This window comes from Cavia porcellus, unplaced genomic scaffold (assembly GCF_034190915.1).
Source record: "Cavia porcellus strain 051 isolate PalLab524CR breed Dunkin Hartley unplaced genomic scaffold, mCavPor4.1 scaffold_3, whole genome shotgun sequence".
Classification (NCBI taxonomy): domain Eukaryota; kingdom Metazoa; phylum Chordata; class Mammalia; order Rodentia; family Caviidae; genus Cavia; species Cavia porcellus.
Genome location: NW_026947486.1, coordinates 4796585 through 4814926, shown reverse-complemented (window position 1 = coordinate 4814926; position 18342 = coordinate 4796585). Strand labels below are relative to the sequence as shown.

The following is an 18342-nucleotide window of genomic DNA, read 5'->3' as shown; positions in this document are numbered from 1 at the left end:
TTGATGTTGTTCAGGGCTGGTTTATATTCACTGTTCCTTTACAGTATCAGTATATCATTTGTAGCAATGTTGAAAACTAATGCAGAGTAATAAATCTCTAAGGACTTACTGCTTCATCTGATTACTGTAAGGATTTAATTGAAGAACTAAGATTGATATAGAAATTAACAAATTATGAGAATTTTAAAATGCATGACTTTTGAAGAAATGAAGTTGAAAACAGACTTTATGTGACATTTAATTTGAAAACATTGAATATGGATAGCAAGTATATGTGGCATGCTAGCCTTAAAGGAAAAACCATTAGGTTACACAAGTTTTCTGTCCATTTATTATAATATTACTTTGAAATTGCCCAAGTTCTATAGAATATAATAAAATATGTTATCCATGTACATTGTTGTAAAACCTAGTGTTGGACTTCAATTAAGAAGTAAATGTCTATCTATATAAATACAAAGCTCAGCCTCTTATTTTAATACTGGATATCTATAAAATATTTTCCCTTTTTAAATTCCTCATAGCCTCATCTCCTGCAGTCTACATAGTCCCTGAATTGAGTTTCCCTCTCAGCTAGTGCTAATGTTTGAACAATGGATTCTGCTTGTTAAGTGATAGACAAGATGTCACAAACCCTGGTCTCAGCTGCAAATGCCCAGGCTAAACCTTGAAAAGTACTGTGGGCCTTGTTACTTATGGTAGCTGTATCTAACCACATTTTTTTGCTTCTTGTTTGAGGTCCAACTTGTTAACTATACCAAATTTTCATTCCAGGCAAGTGTCCTGAGTGAATCCTTCCAAGTGAATATGACAACAATAATTCAAAAACTTGGCATTCCTCACCAGGGATATGGTCTCAGTATTCCAGTCTAAGCCCCGGCTTCTGGCCAGCACACTGGCATTCATGGCCCATTTCTAGTCTCTCTTGAAAAATAAAATGGCTTTTCTGGTTGTGCACCAAAGGGAAGCAGTATCACAGCAAGGATGAACCTGATGAATCTCCTTCCTTGTTGACTTTGCATCCAGAGTGACTCTCATATTAGCTGCAATGTCAGAACTAAAAATAAATACAGAACATTTACTAGAAACCCCAGAACTGCTTGTATACATCTGCTTTTTAGAAGTATTTCCTGTGGTGCATGAGGTTGTTTTCCTAATTACGTTCTAGTCCCTTTTAGTAAAATTTATTCTTATGCTTCCCACTATTGCATTTTTATTGATTTTTCTATATGAGGTCAAGTATTACTGTTTGGAGAAAATTCAACATTGTGTGAAATTAGGAATTTTTTTTTTGCTGTTTTCTTTTTTGAGTATCACTTTGTAACTCTTATTGCTCACTTATCAACTTGCCTTTATTATGTAATTTTTATTGTTTAAGAGGCTTTTACCTTAAAAAACATTGGTCGTTAAAAATTAGATATAAAATGTAGATCAGGGATCACCAATAAGCAATCTAGCCAGAAGGTCAAAACAAGCCTACCATCTGCTTTTGTAGATAAAGATTTATTGGAATACAAGTATACTCATTCATTTACATGTTTTCTTTCACTATTTCCATACTACATGGCAGAGTTAAATAGGTACATGTATAGTGACCCAAAACGTGGAAAGTATTGTTATGGTGTCTAGAGAAATTTTGCAGATTGTTTTTCTAGCTTTACAAAATGCAAGCAACTAGTATAATATCTGTTCTCTAAGGACATTTAAGACAAAATTGTGAGCAAAATTAATTACTGTTCTATTTTTGTTTACAAATGAAAATAGAAATATAGCATTAAGTTCTATAAAAGCTTAATGAAAAAAAATCAGTTGTGACTTTGTTTTTTTTTATGTGAGTGACACAATGTCACAAGCTTTGTCATATTTACCTTTACTTAGATTTAAACAACTAATACTAAAAAATTCCTATTTATCGAAAATAGTTCGGTAAAATTGTCCAAAAGTAATAATCATTACATAAAACTAATAATCCAATCAGAAAGTATCCAGCATAGGCCAACTTAATCAAACCATCCAAGATTTTCATTGATATATGGATTTTGTTCTTTTTTTGAACTGAATATGCTTTGATATAATTAAACTTTGATATATTTTTATTCAGAAATTTTGACTTAGACACAAGTTTCAAGAAGGATTTCTATGATGTTAAATAATATGCCATGTATAAACTTTTCCAGAAAAATTTAGAGACTTCCAAGTATAAGAACTATTCTATTGACTTTTTAATTCAAAGCTGCATGCTGACAGGGAGTATAAAGCCATGGTGTGGCTGGACTTTTTAATTTTTACTTAAAAGCCAGATACATGTTTGTTTGAAGTTATATGGCTTTGATACAAATAGAGGGCATAAAAATGCTATTTTCTTACGATTCGTCTTCATGTTTTAATAAGTGTAGATTTGTTCTATTTTTCTCCTTATTTTTTTCCCGATTGCTGTGCAATTTCTAGTTGAGTTCCTGTGAAATAAGTAGAATTTCTTAGGAGAAAAAATGTAGAAAATGATGCTGGAGGTAGAAATATACAAGTGTAAATAAATGAAAATCTTGTAAGAGCCTCTGCTAATCCTTTATCTAACTGCAGCAAAAATTGCAGTTTACAGGGATAAGTTTTGAGGAAAGCATCAAGATATGAGTCCTGGACTTTGGACACCATGTATTACAATTTAACCGTAGTGATAATGTGGAAAAAATGGAACTGTTCTACATTGCTCATGGGAATGTCAATTACTGCTGCCACTGGAAATCAGAATAGAGATTCCTGAGAAACCTTGAGCTACAAATTCCAATTTGACCCAGATATAGGTCTCCTAAGAGTTAAAGTCATCATATTACAGTGATACATGTGTACCCATGTTTATAGCAGTGCAGTTCACAGTAGCTAAATTACAGAAACAACCAGATGCCTATCAACAGATGAATGGGTAAGAAATATATATATAATTCAGCCATAAAGTAGGATAAATTTGAATCATTTGTACAAACATGTATGGATCTTGAGACTGTAATGCTAACTGTATGGACTTGAGACTGTAATGTTAACTGAAATGCATCAAGCACAAAAGGTCAAATATTGTATGGTTTCTCATATCTCGGAAACCTAAAATGCAATTTTAATGAGCAAAATAAAGTACAAATGATAAAAAACAGAGTAGAGTACATGTAGATATGGAAATAAACCTAAGGAGAAAGTTGGGGGGAGGGCAGGAAGGGAAAAAATAAGTTATCAACATTAGGCTAGTTTTTTTTGTCATATTATGACCATAATTTTATTGTATAGAAAATGTCAACTGCATTCGTTAAGGTTTACTTTTTATTCTGCATGATATGGTTCTGATGTATTCCACTTACAGAGACTTGCACATAGCAAGTGGTCAGGACTACTTTTTTTTATATAAATAAAGAGGGTGAAAGGCCATTAAGAATCCATTCTGGCTTTCTGTGAATAATTTTAAAAAACCTAGTCCTATGATTTGTAAATATGGCAGTGAGATAGGGACAAGATGAAAGTGAGGAAGAAACATAAACAGCAACAAGTTCTTCTGCTAATTGGCTAGAGGATTGTTTTAGTGAAAGGAAGGAAAATAAAAACTTGGACAATTTTTTGTGGTGTGAAAGAAGGCTTTCTAAGAAGAGAACAGCAATCAAAAGAATGTGCTGCATACTAACATACACAGCAACGTGGATAAATTTCAGAGACTTGAATGCCAGGCACAAGAGTTCATATTTTTTTTTTGATCAGTTAAAATTAAACTAATTCATAGTAGTGATAACATGTTGTCAGTCACAGAAGTGTGAGAGTTTAGTTACTGACTGGGAGGAACACAAAGTAACTTTCTAATGATGGAACTATAGATCTTAATGCAAATGGTTATGTTGATGTATAAATTACATACTAAATTTATGTATTATATATAGTCATATCCTTCCTGTATTTAAGATTTGTGAACTTTATAGCTCCATAAAAATTTAAATCATAATATTGAAAATAGGTCACAGAGGGGATACTTGATTTAACATGAATACTAAATAGAGTACTGGAAAGAGAAGCATGGTGAACCCTTTTGTCTAAAAACTGCTGAACTTAGCATAGGGGCCATTTCTGAATAAGAACATTAATATTAATTTTTGTTTGAAAACTTTTCATACCCCAAACTATGTTTAATGTGCATTAAAATCACATCTATTGAAATGCAGCAAGGTGAAAGCTGCTGAACATGGTTCTGTTGATCCTTTGAGGACTTGCTGCTTAAAAGCAATGCCTTTGTTTTTTTCTTTCCAGATTGGCAGATCGCTACTCTGGCCTTACTCTTGGGTGGTGCAGCCATCATTCTCATTGCATTCCTGGTTGGTTTGATTTCTATCTGCGTGGGATCCCGAAGGCGCTTCTACAGACCTGTTGCTGTTATGCTTTTTGCAGCAGGTAAATATATTGATTACTTTCAATCCAATATTAAAGTTTTGTGAAGTTTTCTACCATCCTCCCTTCCTAATGGGAAGCAGTATGTGTTTCGTATGTTACATAAAAATAGAGTGGCATTTCTTATATTTTAAGATGAATTAGCTGAAGGTTTTTCATAATATCAGTTTTCAAAATGTTAAGCATTTCCAGAACACAGTGGCAACCTCCAGAGTTTTAACTAAAATGAGAATAAATAATACTTCTTGGGCTGGGGATTTAGCTCAAGCACCTGCCTGGAGAGTGCAACACCGTAAGTTTGATCCCCGGTACCAGTCAATCAATCAATCAATAAATAAATAATACTTCTTGACAGGCCTATCACCCTAGGAATTTCAGCAGATGTATTTACCCACAGTCTTTTTATTGTCAGCTTTTTTCTCTTTCTGCTGCCCCCTTGATCTTAAAGCAGCATCATTTTTTTCTTCTGATATGAAACTAGAAAACATTTCCAAAATGTCTGCCCTTAAGGGCATGCATCTCTTAGAAAATAAAGAAGGTTATGCTGAAAAATCATGACATATAAAGTGAATCAGTTAATTGTTTGAGGTCAGTTGTACATTTTTTAATTTAACAACCAGCATTTTGTGAAAGCATAGCTTGAACTGAAGTATTGACCAAAGTAAACTAAAAGATAGTTATGTAGAAAAGAAGCTGGTGGACTAAAACCCCAGTGTATTATTTGACATGAGTTTTAATTTTAATTTTTGAAAGTATCTTTGAATATATTATTCTTTTTGATTTAAGTTAAAATATTCTTGTGGTACTTTAAATTTGCCCTGTCAGTCATACTGATTTGAAGACTGTAAAATAAGCCCCTGTGACTGTCAATAATGAATACACTGACAGAACTATCTAGGCTGTTAGATGGATTTTTAAAAGCTTTTCACAGGTTGGAATAGATGAAATTTCTTAGGATATAAGGGATAGTTTGAGCTAAAAATATGAAATCCAAAGTGTTCTGCTGCCCCCTGCTGTTTATATGTGAAGACTGGTCTGAACATAGGTATCCTAAAAATGAAAGTCCAAAGTGCTGAAGGAATCAAGAAGTATATATATTTCTGATTTGAATGACATGTTCAAGATCATATAGTGGTTACTGTTAGATCTGAGATTGCAAGGTGACTAAATCTTAAACTAAATCATAAACTACTTGTCTATTAAATACTCCCTCTTCTCCACATTCATTCAACTAGTGTTTGAGTACTTATTGTGGACTGTTTTGTCTTAAGATGCCTGTAAAACTGACCAAATTAACATTAATGTTAACATGGACACTTGCTAATCGATTAGAAAGCATGCTTACAGAAAATACTTTGAAAGTCTTATGAAGTGACCGTACTATCATTTTATGGCTCACATCTGTAATAAAAGTCTCTATTCCAAATGACTTAGTACAATGTGAAGTGTAAACATTCATTGTAGTTCTCTAGTTTATTTCTGGTTCAGTGATTTACTACATTTTTTTTCCATGTCACAATGATATAATTTAGATATTTCAATTGTAGTATGAGTTTGTTTTTTCAGCTAGGATTTAAGAAATGTAGTGATTAGATAATCTGTTGTAATAGTATTTCTGATAAATTGCGCCTGATGGTATATGAATCTAAAATTGAAATTTGGGGGCTGGGAATATAGCTCAGCAGCGTAGCATCTGCCTGGCAAGTGTAAGATTGTGAGTTTGATCCCTGGTTTCAAACAAACACAAAACTCTTTAAAATTGGAATAGTTTCTTTTTTTGGTCTTTGCTGGATTTACAGGTGTGTGCCACTACATCTGGCTTAAAATTGGAATTCTGATTCAAGTAATTTTAGAATACATAAACATTTTTCACTTTAGATTGGTATTAGAGAAATTCTAGTCATTTATTATAATTATTCAATATTATTGTGCATACCTGGTTACTGTTCTATTTTGACTTTACCATATTGTATAATGGTAAATGTAAAACCTATAAATTCATTGTTGATACCATCTGATATAAACATGTTTAAAAATTGGAAGTTTTCATTTTTCCCTAGAAATTCTGTATTTTTCCAAGTTTAGAAAAATTTGTAAAAATAAGTACTAGTTATAATATAAAATATATTATAAATAAACATATATTAGAATTATTAGATTGGGCCAAAATAAAGATTTTGATTTAGCTCTACCATATATGTTAATAAATTATAAAATAATGAAGAAAATCCCTGCAGCAAAATTCATATCCTTTTGTTATACCAATTGAGACCTAAAATGAACTTTATACTGCTGCATTTTTAAAATGTACAGGAGCTGAAATTTAATTTTATTCACTCTTATTTGACATTATGATTATTAAAGCTTATTTAGTGTCTGTTTCAGGTATAAGCAAGATAGAAGCTCCACTAGTTACTTGTAATATGTCATAAAAATATTTCTGCCATTTGTAAAAGTCTTTATTAGTTGCTTATATCTGGTTTTTGGAAATGATACTAACTGCACACAATAATCTCTTATTAATTTGGACTTAGTAATGGAAAAATTGGAAAATCTGACTATTGCCTGTTTTGCTTACTTCGTAGTAGCTATTCAAGCAGTTGGTTTGTCTCCCTTTTTATTTAGTTTAGTGAGCTTTTATAAATGCATATTTGGGGCTGCTTTTTACCTTTTACTTACATCATTTTACTTGAAAATGTTTACCATTTTACTTCTTTTCTTTTTTTTTTTGGAAAGTAACATTAACCTTGTGACAGTAAGTGATACTTTGGTGTTTGCATGTACAGAGAATGTTTATCTCAACAAAAAATGTTCTTTTGTTTCTTCTTCTGAGATATGCAGTAGTACATAAAAACCAGGAAACATTACTACTTGGAAATAGCTCTATCCAGAACTCTATACTTGCTTAATTCAATACCATGTATTGTACTTGGTACTCATAGCCACTCAATAGTTTTTGAATGGATGATGAAAGATGACTAAAGCATGTGGCTGTGGCTTATAATTTGATGGACAATAACAATCATGTAAATAATTATAGTTCCTGTTTTCAAAAACTATTTCTGTTTTCGGGCTTATGAATCAGCATGTTTTGCGCAATCAAATAAGTAGGACAAAAACAGTTACAAATAATAGTTACCAAACTTTTTAAAAAATTTTAAATATTTTATTCACTTATTTAATAAATGTCAGATATCTCCCCCATGCAAGTATATAATATCTTGATGTTAGATAAAAACTTCTAAGGGTTTATAATGAAAACGGAAGACTAAATCCATAAAGACAGCTAGAGAGAATTTAAAGATTTTATTTTTTCTTTTGTTTGAAGTCTTTCATTTGGGAAGGGGTTGTTACCTGCTTTAACAGTATTAGCAGAGCTAACAGCTATTTTTTTTTATTAAAAAATTAAAAGAAGAAGGAGATTAAGATAAAAGAGTACATAACAACATAATAACACAGGTCAGAACAGAACAATTTAAGCAACATAGTGTTTCACCACAAGATAACCCAACATAACAGTAGCTACCATAATGTCTTTTTCCTTGAAATATTTGAGTATAACTATTATTACAGACTATATAAACCATTGTCCCATTTTTATAACTCTTTTACCAGTCTTGGAAATCATGATTTCAGAATCAAATTTCATCTATAATAATAATGCCAATAATAATAATTTAACACCTACCATATGCCATAGATACTTAACATAAACTATTTCTGATAAAATAATCTTAAAATTCCTGTATCAATGAAGAAACAGGCTCAGATAGGTTAAGTAATTTCCCAGCATTGTCCAACTACTAAGTTGGAGAGTCACAGTTTAAATTCAGGGAATCTAGCTGACTTGAAAGCCTAAGTGAACGTTCATGAGTCATCTTTCCTTGGGCGCATATCACATGTGGAAAAACCAGAAGAAGGACCAGCTTTAATTTTGAATTCACTTGCCAACTTTGTACTACAGTTAGAATACATCCTGTAACTTTTGGTGTTCCATCTCTCAGCAGCAAGACCTGAAGGAAATCAGCACTTTTAAGCCATAAAACCCACAACCTGATCAGTGGAGCATGACTGAACCATACCACGTAATGAAAGCTATGTATGTTTTCATTGGAGTTTACTACAGCACATTTCTTTTTGTGTCACTGAATGTGACAGATAAAATATGATGTGATTCTGATAAATGGCCCTCAGTGCTCTTCACTAGACTTGGAGAAATTAGATAGATTTTTCTCTTGGTTTTCTTCTTTATTATCTAGTTTTGAACTGACTGCAGGTTTTTGTTTTTTTTTTTTTTTTTTTTACTCTGCAGCTATTTGTGATGAGTGTTTCATTTTTTCCCCCAAGACTTTTAATATAAATTACAAAAAAATTTCAGTTTTCTAATTTAAATCTTATTTACATAATCTTCATTTATTATACAGCATTATTAAAGATGGTTCTGTTTTGTTATATCTGTGAAAAGCCTCCTGCAGGTAATTATTTATGTGAAACAGTGGAATAATAATTTTGTTTCAAGCTCCTTCAATGTATTTCCATCTCTTAATTGTGTTTTGTGAGAGGCTTGTGTTTTGCACACATTGTTACCATCCTGTGAGTTTCAATGAGATGGACAGTCATTTTGAGTCTAGACTTTGGCACAAAAAATGATGTCCATCCTAGATTTGAAACTTAAAGGGAGGACTTCTACTTACAGGTCCTAGGATGCCATGTTACTTCCCATGTACTAATATCAAACTATACTTTGGTATAATTCACAATATCATTGCCTACTAATTAAATTCATACTACTACTTTCAGTAGTTATAGAAGATTGTTGGCTTCAATGTTGTTTATGAGCAATGTTTTTGTTCTCTAAATTGTCATTTTCTTTATGTGAATTCTATATTTTCTTTATGTAAATCTTGGCTGATAATGCCTGTCAGTTATCTCATCAGTCTGTCCTTTCTTTTCCTACACCATCATTATCTTGTTTGAGGATACACCTATTCCTCAAGTGGTAAGTCAGCTCCCAAATTTGGTCTTCCTTTCTTTGTTTTATTCTTCTGTGGTAATACTATCTTACTTAATATGTTTGTGTGAGTCCTTCATTTTTCTTTCCTAGGGTCTAATTATGCACTAATTTTTTAGAGCTTTTCTTTACATTCCTTTTCTTTTTCACCTGTAGCATCTTATTCATCACTGTACGTAGGAACCCAGGCACTAACTGACCTCCAGGGGACCTGTGATTTTTATACTCTTTTTCCCATGTGGTCTGTATTACACACAAACATAATGAGGTTTGTTTCTGAAATACAAATCTGATCTTGTTATTTAACACCTTAGTTTTCACAGAAACAGTCCCTAACACAAAGAACTAAGTATAGCTATTTTACTTGGGGAAAAAAAGAAGGGACATAATAAGGAATATAAAACATTAGAAAGTATTAGAAGACAATCAAAAGAGAGTACATTTTTTACTTGAAAGCAGAAACTGCTAGCCTTCAGTTTTCCTGGAGAAACTAGGAAGCAGTCTGGAACATATACTACAAAATTACTTCGTTTGAAGGACTTAAGGGGCCGAGGTATTCAAATATCCACTACTATGAATCATTGGTAAGGGCCACTGGCTGTGATTGAGGGACAGCACTATAAATATTCCAGAACTTTTGGTCTGCTCCAAGGACAAGTATATAGTAGCTTAAGTGGCCAGAGGAAACTTAGGGAAGAAAACTATTTGGAAACAATTGGAAGTCAGATTAGCTTGTGCTGAAGTGCTGTGAATGAGTATTTAAGAATAGATACCAGCAGTGTCTACACTTTCAGGGGCATCTCAGATGTCTCTAGAGAAACAGAAAAAATCTATTATTTTATGTTACACAAAAAGCATTTTATAGTCTGAGTCAAACGTGTCCCTGTACGTTACCCTTCATTCCACCCATGTTAATTGTCTGTAGACACACTGTCATACCTCCAATCTATATAGATTGGTGGTTTTTCCTGAAGGTCTTTTCATCCTTTTCCTCTAACCAAATCCTATTCATCCTTCAAGAACCAGTTCAGACATTGCTTCCTTTCTGAAACTCCCTTTTCTTTTTGTAAGAAGGGTTAGTATTTAACATATCATTGAAATTCAGTAAATGTATTTTGAATGGTTAATAAATACATGTGTCAGTTTCTGCTATTGAACATTTGATTTTATACTTACCTGTGGATCTATACCACCATCTTATCCTCTTGTAAAACCCAATGAGCATCCAATAAATATTGGTTGCAATGTTGAAATATTTACCTTAGAAAAATATTGAATATTGCTATATTGAGTGTTTTGAATATTTTAATATGGAAAACATGGAAGAATACCCCTTTAAAATAGAAAAAAATTAAAAATTAGTACTTTAAGTTCCTGTCATGTTTCTGTCCATACAGTTTATTAGTTATTATTGCCTCTTTTCAAAAAACAAAGTTTGGGAAGCATGAAATGAATCCAGTGTCTTCAAACTTTGAAATGCTCCATAACCTCACCTATGTGTCTCTAATAGCATAGGAAGTAGCATACCCAGTGTCCATTGTATTTCATTGTTTGGTAGTAAAGTAGAAATATAATATGATGACATTATCTTGACTTCTAGCCTCTAGTTCCATTCCCCCTTCAGAATTTATGAGGGGCATATATACATGTTTTACCTGTGTCTGTATACTTTGTTAAATTGGGAAAATTTTAAAGCAAGTTTGCATTTTTTAGTTTTTCTATTACAGGCATTTTTCAATTACATGTATTTTTCATTTCAGAAAGTAAAAAAATTCAGAGGCATAAAGCATTTTAGAATAATTTTTGTCTGGCTCAAATACAATAAAGATGTGAGAAAGCTCTTCAGGAGAATATGCCACTGGACCCTGGCAGAGTTGTTTTTCCACTTTCAGGAAATTATGTCATTAAGTTATACCTGGGAAGCCAAATATTTGCTAAAGAAAACACATCAAAATGAATAGTAAAAGTAACCCAGATAAATACCTTACTCCAGGACCTGGCCAGTTCACAAAAGAAGCAATGCAATACTTTTAGAATGTAACTTAGACTGGCTATTTCTTTGCTCAAAATCCTCAAGTAACTTCTTATAGCACTTAGAATAAAATCAAGAGCCCTAATTATGGTTCCCAAAGCTATCCATGAGCAGTCACTACTGCCCCTTCCAAGGCTTTACTTTCCCTCTCCAGTCTTTATACTGCAACCACAACTTCTTTCTTGCTCTCCAGTGTACCCAGTACCATCTGGATCAGGAAGTGGGTACTACCTGTGACCTCTAGCCTGAGTGCTCACTCCATACTATAATAACCTACACCTGCATTTCATTCTGGATTTAGTTCTGTGCTTAAATATCTTTTCTCTAGAGGGGCCTTTTCCCATCCTTGATCTAAAAGAGCAGCCCTCATCACTTTGGGCTTGCTTTCTTAGATTTTCATGTCTCTTAACAGTACCTACCATTGTATTCAGCATGTGTTCCTAATGGACTGCCTCTCTATAATTTTGTTCCTTTTGTTATCAAAGATACCTTAGATTGTATCATTTTAGAAACACTGAAATATTCATTTAAACACTGGGTTTATAAGATGAATGAGTAAGTGAATTACTATAACTAACTCACATTCCTTCTTCAATCATATCCTGAAAGGATCATCCATATTTTAGCCACCAGAATATAGAAATCCAAGGAGAAATAATGTTTTGTTTTATTTTTTAAATATGCTTAGAAACTTTGGAGTTTTTTGTAGGTCATGGTTATCTCTCGATGGCTAAAAACAGAAATATGGGTTTTATCATACCTACTCAGTTGAGTCCTAACAGTGACCTCAAACTTGTTCTAAGACTTCTAAGCTAGAAGTTGCGTGATTTCTATTTTGGATGTCATGAGATTTTCTTTTTCTGTGAACCTATTTATCCATCTACTGTCAGAAGTCATATGGGAGTATGGTAGGCAGATGCAGGCCCAGGAAAATACAGAGTATATGGAAAAGATATTTGGAGAACTTTTATTTAGTTTCAGAAAAATCCTTTTTTGTGTACTCAGATTATTACAAAAAGTAACAATTATGAGGAATCATGCCCTCATGAATTTGCTTTTGCTCATAAGTTTTATGCCAGGGATATATGATAGTTGTTAGACTGTTACATATGTTAATCATATTGAAAATATGATCCTTTATAGGTACAAAGAATCAATGAGAGTAGATCTTAATTAAAACATATTGTTCCGGTTACTGTCCATTCTATTGTTCCTTTTAAAAAGTTTAATAAATTATATCACAGCTGCAGTGTTTACATTTTAACTATGTCAGTTTTTTTTTTCTATTTCTTTATTCACATTTTTGTTCTTGAACTTCAGGAATTTGCAGTTTTTTTAAGATGAATTAATTATTTTAAAGAAACACCAGGCATTGGCTTTTTACTTTTTTATAAGGCTCCAAAAAGCAAAAATAATTTTTGCTTCATGTTGCCACTGCTTAGCTCTGACTTTGTAATGTGGACAAGACAAAAATGAATAAGCATTTCTGTTCAGTAAAACATTTTGATTTAAAAACAAGCAGCATACAAGATTTAGCAGTTCGCCAGCAAGTTTGCCTATTTTTTGAGGATTGAAGAATCAGGCAGATTCAGTCCATAAGTTCCAACTGATTTAAATAAAATGCAAATTATGTAATAACAGATCCAATAAGAATTTATGGATTTAAAAAGTTACATCATTTCTTATGTAATCTAGTGTCTCCCATATGAAAATATCCACAGCATGTATACCATTCTAATTTTAGATGGTTAAAAAAAAGCTTCTTTCCCTTCCTTTCCTGATTAATTAGTTTGTTTTATTAAACATGACTCATTGCTTTTGTCATTTAGTCCTGACTAGAAATCAAGATCTACCTGAAAAATATTAACTAAATTCCGTAGTAGCCTAGGTTTTTCAGTGCCATTATTTCGTATGTCTTCATTAAGTTCATTATTTTTTGAAAGTAGGCAGGAAACAGATACGTAAATATATTCTCTTGCATGTAACAGAAAGAGCATAATTAGTTGTGTCAAGTAACTTTTTCGTCCTTTTTACTCGCCGAGTAGTTCTCCATTGTGCATAAATACATTTTGTTTATCCATTTATTATTGGACATACTGGCTACTTCCAATATTTAGTTATTATGAATAGTGCTGCTACAAATATAGGTATGTATGGATTACTGTTATATGATATCTTTAACTCTTTTGTATAGATACTTAGAAGGAAAAATAGCTACGTGAGATGGAAATTTTGATTTCAATTCTTTAGGAAATCTCTACACTGATTTACAGAGCCTCTATTTCAGGATGAAAGGCATGGACTGGATGAGAGGAAAAAAAATAAAGTAGTTTTGAGATAGAGTAATAGAACTAGAAATATCACAATATAACTTTATGTGGTTTGGGATGCAGTTCAGTGGTAGAGTCTTTGCCTAGCACTCACAAGGGTCAAACTTTGATTGTACTCAGGTCAGAAACAACTGGTTACAAGGTTGAGTTAGATGTTTGAGAAACAATAATAACCACAAAAGCATCTTGAATCACTGATTACCCAGTTTAATCAGTAGAAGTGAATATGAATTCCCCAGTTCTTCAGGCACATGAACAGGAATTTAATTTGAATTTACATTACTATTCAGGGTTCTATTTACAGGTTTTGCATAATAGAACAATGTAGCTTAATTAATACTACTTGTCATTGTACTGATAATTGTATATGTGTTTATAAGTTGAGGATTATTTGTATCTTTCATAAAGTATACTAATTGTTTCATCAACTACTGATTCAGTAATTATTAATAGGATAATTATTACCATATTATAAAGTGATTAAATAGAAAATTGGTAACATTTTAAAGTATACCATCTAAAATAAACAGTATTTAATATTTTTGGCTTTTGATTAAAAAGTAGCCATCATACATATGTATATGTTTACATTGTTCTACTTCCTGTACACATTTTCTAATTTTGATTTTGTCTTTTAGTTGTTTTACAGGTTTGCAGCCTTGTCCTTTACCCAATCAAGTTCATTGAAACTGTGAGCTTGAAAATTTATCATGAGTTCAACTGGGGTTATGGCCTGGCCTGGGGTGCAACTATATTTTCATTTGGGGGTGCCATCCTTTATTGCCTGAACCCTAAGAACTATGAAGACTACTACTAATACCGAGTCTCAAATTTGGAAAAAAAAAAAGAAAAAAAAAAAACATCCAACAAAAGAATTACATCTGCATCTTTTCTAACTATTTTCTAAAACACTTGTGGAGCATCAAGCAGTTTGCTCATTTGATTTAATATTCTTTGCCTCTTGGCTGTCAGTGTCATAACCAGCTTTTACATCCATTTTAGGGACCTGCACAAATTAAGAGAGCTGATTAGACATAGGCAAATGCAGCAAACTTCCAATATGTTCATGTCATTTTTCTTGACAAGTGAAGGGTCTGTATGACAGCAACTATTGTGAGAAACTAGTTGGAATGAAAATTGCCTGAATCTCTTATTGCCTGCAGGGAAGCAGCTGGCATAAGCAATATTTAGAAGTTCTTTGCTCTGATAAGGATTCCACTGTTAAATCCTGTATCACCTGCTTATCCCACCCAATGACTATATTGGTTGTTGGTAACTGAGTGAGCTATTGAAAAGTGAACTGCCCTTGGGCATCATTTGGGTATTGTGAATATAACTAGTTAATGGTACACATTCCACTTTGAAGAATATTTTCTTAATGGGAGGCTAGGATTTAGCAATCAGCATATCCTTTTTAAAGGAAGTCAAGATTTAAAGACATGTGCTTTTCATTATCTGGTTAGAAATTGTTCTTCAGACTTTTAAAGAAGAGGGGAAAATTGAGGGTCTCTGCTTTCCCTGGGGCAATTAGAAACAAATATGCATGAGTCGCATTTGTACCCTTTAAATCATTTATCAGACATTGCAGCAAACAACTGTGCATATGTAACAAACAAATATTTTTATAGAAGGTGAACCGTTAGTATGAATGATAATAAGTTGTTCCCTCACCCTACACATGCATTTACCAATTATACATAAAATTAATATTTGCTCTAGTGAAGTGGTTTGAACACTAACCTTGTATGTATTAAGAGACTTAGATTGGTTTTCACACTATTTTACCATATAGAAGTGCATATACCTTAATGCTTTTGCTCTATGTTCTCTACTATTTAATTGGAAAGTATAAATAGAATTGCCTAAGAAGAAAAATTGAAATGGTGTTAATATGAAAAGGAACAATTCTTCCCTAAGCACTGTAGTTGAAAAGAAAGTAGCAGTAAGGATGATCACTTTGTGTAAAATTCATTAAAATAGATGGCTGCTATTTTTGGCAAGTATTTTAAATGTCTTCATTTAAACAGATAGTGATAGATTTATATAAATGTCTAAAATGTCTTGGTAGAAGAATAGAATTCATTTGATTATTACCTGGCCCACTGGAATTAACTGATGGGCTAATTTGTACACACAATTATGATGGATTTGTGTTAGGGAAATAATTTACTCACTGTTTAATGGAAGGAAATACCAATAATATGGAAGAAGTTTGCAGCTAATCTCACACTGCAAACTTGAATTAATCCTGTTTAATATGAAAATTTCAATAGTTTAATTGTAAACCTATTTTTATAGAAATATATGATTCTAATATAAAAGTTATGAATAATTATTTTTGTTAACAAAGTCACTAAAGCAGTATGCTATGGTTTAACCCTCTTGCAGAAAGAAGCATTGGAAAAATAACTTGAAACATATCCATTTACTATTATATTGCAAAAACCATTGCAAGCAGGACCACATCAAGAGTATTTGATAATGAGCTTTACCTCCCAGAGCAGAGTTCTGCTTTTCACTTATCTTAAATAAATGGTTGCCAGACAGCGGTTCCCACCCAGTGAAATTATTTTATTATTCCATTGCCAAAAATGCCACTTACATAGTGAATTTTCTACAGAATCAAAAAAGTAAATGAAGTACCAGGCTTATTCTTATTTTAGTAATGATAAACAAATGTGTATGCTAGAGAGAAATCTTTATAAAAGTATATGATTCTGTAAAGAATCAAAAGAAACTATGAGTGGAAGTTTTCCAGAAAGATAGTATTGTAGAATATTTAGAAGCAATCTTCTTGAGAAATAGTAAAATCTAGTGCAGACTCACATGAAGTTAATTGCATATTTTCAGAACAGCATGAGAAATAAAAATAGTTCGATGTTGGTTACTAAACACACCAATGAGAATAGTGTAAGAACAGTACTTTGGTGCTGACATCAGTGAGGCACTTTTCTTGGGCAGAGTAGTAGAAGATGCAATGTTCTGTTAGAACCAATATCATCATATCAAGTTTTCATTCTCTGTCAATATGACATGCTTGGCAATGACAGAATATGCTATACATTGAGGCATACATATTTGCAGTTTACTGAGAGCATTTCTTCGGTAGTTTTTCCATTCCCAATGGAAATCCAGCCAGTGTTACATTTCTACCATCACTAATATTTGGAAGTGTTTCATTACTAACAAAGCTCAGTACAATAGGAGACTTGTTGCTTATACAAAATATTATTGTCTATCAGAATAAACACAAGTGGAGTTTTACCTACATTAATGTTTTTGTAGCTTTAGATTTGTTTCATTTTTTCTTAAGCAAAACTTAACCACAACTCATTGTTTGTGTTAGAATATATATATATATATATATATATATATATATATATATATGTATGTATGTATATGTATATATATATAATTACTCAGCAGGGCTAGTTATTTGGATTTCTTGTACAAGTATTCAGCTTTTTGTAAGTTCAACATGTAAATTTTAAAGACATAAATATAGAAAGACTTATGTGTTTGAAATATAAATGATATATATGGATTAGCATGTACCTGTATATTATTAAAATGCAATGAACTGATTGGTAAGTGATGTTTAATTGTACGGCTAGCAATGTAATTTATTCAGACTGTATTTTTGTACAGAGCAGCGCACACTAACCTATGCCTCTGTGTCCTCTTTAATGCCTAAAACTGTGCCTAGAAATTTCATCTCTCTTAAAAATAAAATATACTTCATGCTGTTTATGCTATTAATTTCTCTATTGCTATTCTTTATTTATTATTTTTGGCTGTATAACATGTTTGTTACTTAAATATGAATTTATAGTATCCTGGTTACTTTTTATAACAATCATCTGGGGGAAACCTGTTTATTGCTCCAGTGACTTTCAGTTTGCAGTTTCATGATCAGTTACTCATTTTATGATTTTTGTAGTTGACATGAAGTTATCTATGTGGAAAAAATAAAAATAAAGTGGTTTCACTGATATGGTTTGACTTTGTGCCTTCTCTACTATGTATATCCTTTGTCAAGACTTCTGTATTACATGTCTTCAATTGACTTTCTCCTTTAAAATATGTATGATTCAGAAAACAAAGGTTAATAGTACATGTTTTTCATAAATATTTTTTTGTGGTGCTTGTGATTGAACCCAAGGCCCTGTACATGCTAGACGAACATTCTACCACTGTGCTATCTTCCAGACTCCCCAAAATTTAGTTGTTCTTTCAAATTCATCCAGACCCTTCTGTTCAGTTATATGCAGTATCCATGATAAAAGGAATATCATTAAATGTTTTTCAACTTTATGTTTTAAGTGCACATAAAGGAAATATAGTGTAGGCTAACACGATTAGAAGTAGCAAAAGAGTGATACAAGTACTAAGCTTTGTGTAGTTTTAAGTTTTTATTGAGTATAAAGCATGCTTACCTCCATCTTAAAGAGGCATTCTAAATATTTAGTACATCTTCTTGTGCATGTGCCTATGTGTGTATTCATGTGTGAAAATTTATTAAATCAAAGTTTGTTCTTACCCTTGCAAGTGTA

At 32.1% G+C, this 18342-nt stretch overlaps 1 protein-coding gene across 1 annotated transcript in view; it reads left to right on the top strand.

Annotated features, from left to right (window-relative positions):
* The window catches only part of Tmem47 (transmembrane protein 47), a 28366-nt gene extending 10585 nt beyond the window's left edge, over nt 1-17781 (top strand). The window contains exons 2-3 of the mRNA XM_063245679.1: nt 4279-4419; nt 14428-17781. Of these exons, the coding sequence (XP_063101749.1) occupies nt 4279-4419; nt 14428-14606 (320 nt within the window). The 3' untranslated portion in view covers nt 14607-17781. The remainder of the gene's footprint in view (nt 1-4278; nt 4420-14427) is intronic.
* Nucleotides 17782-18342: the final 561 nt, after the last annotated feature.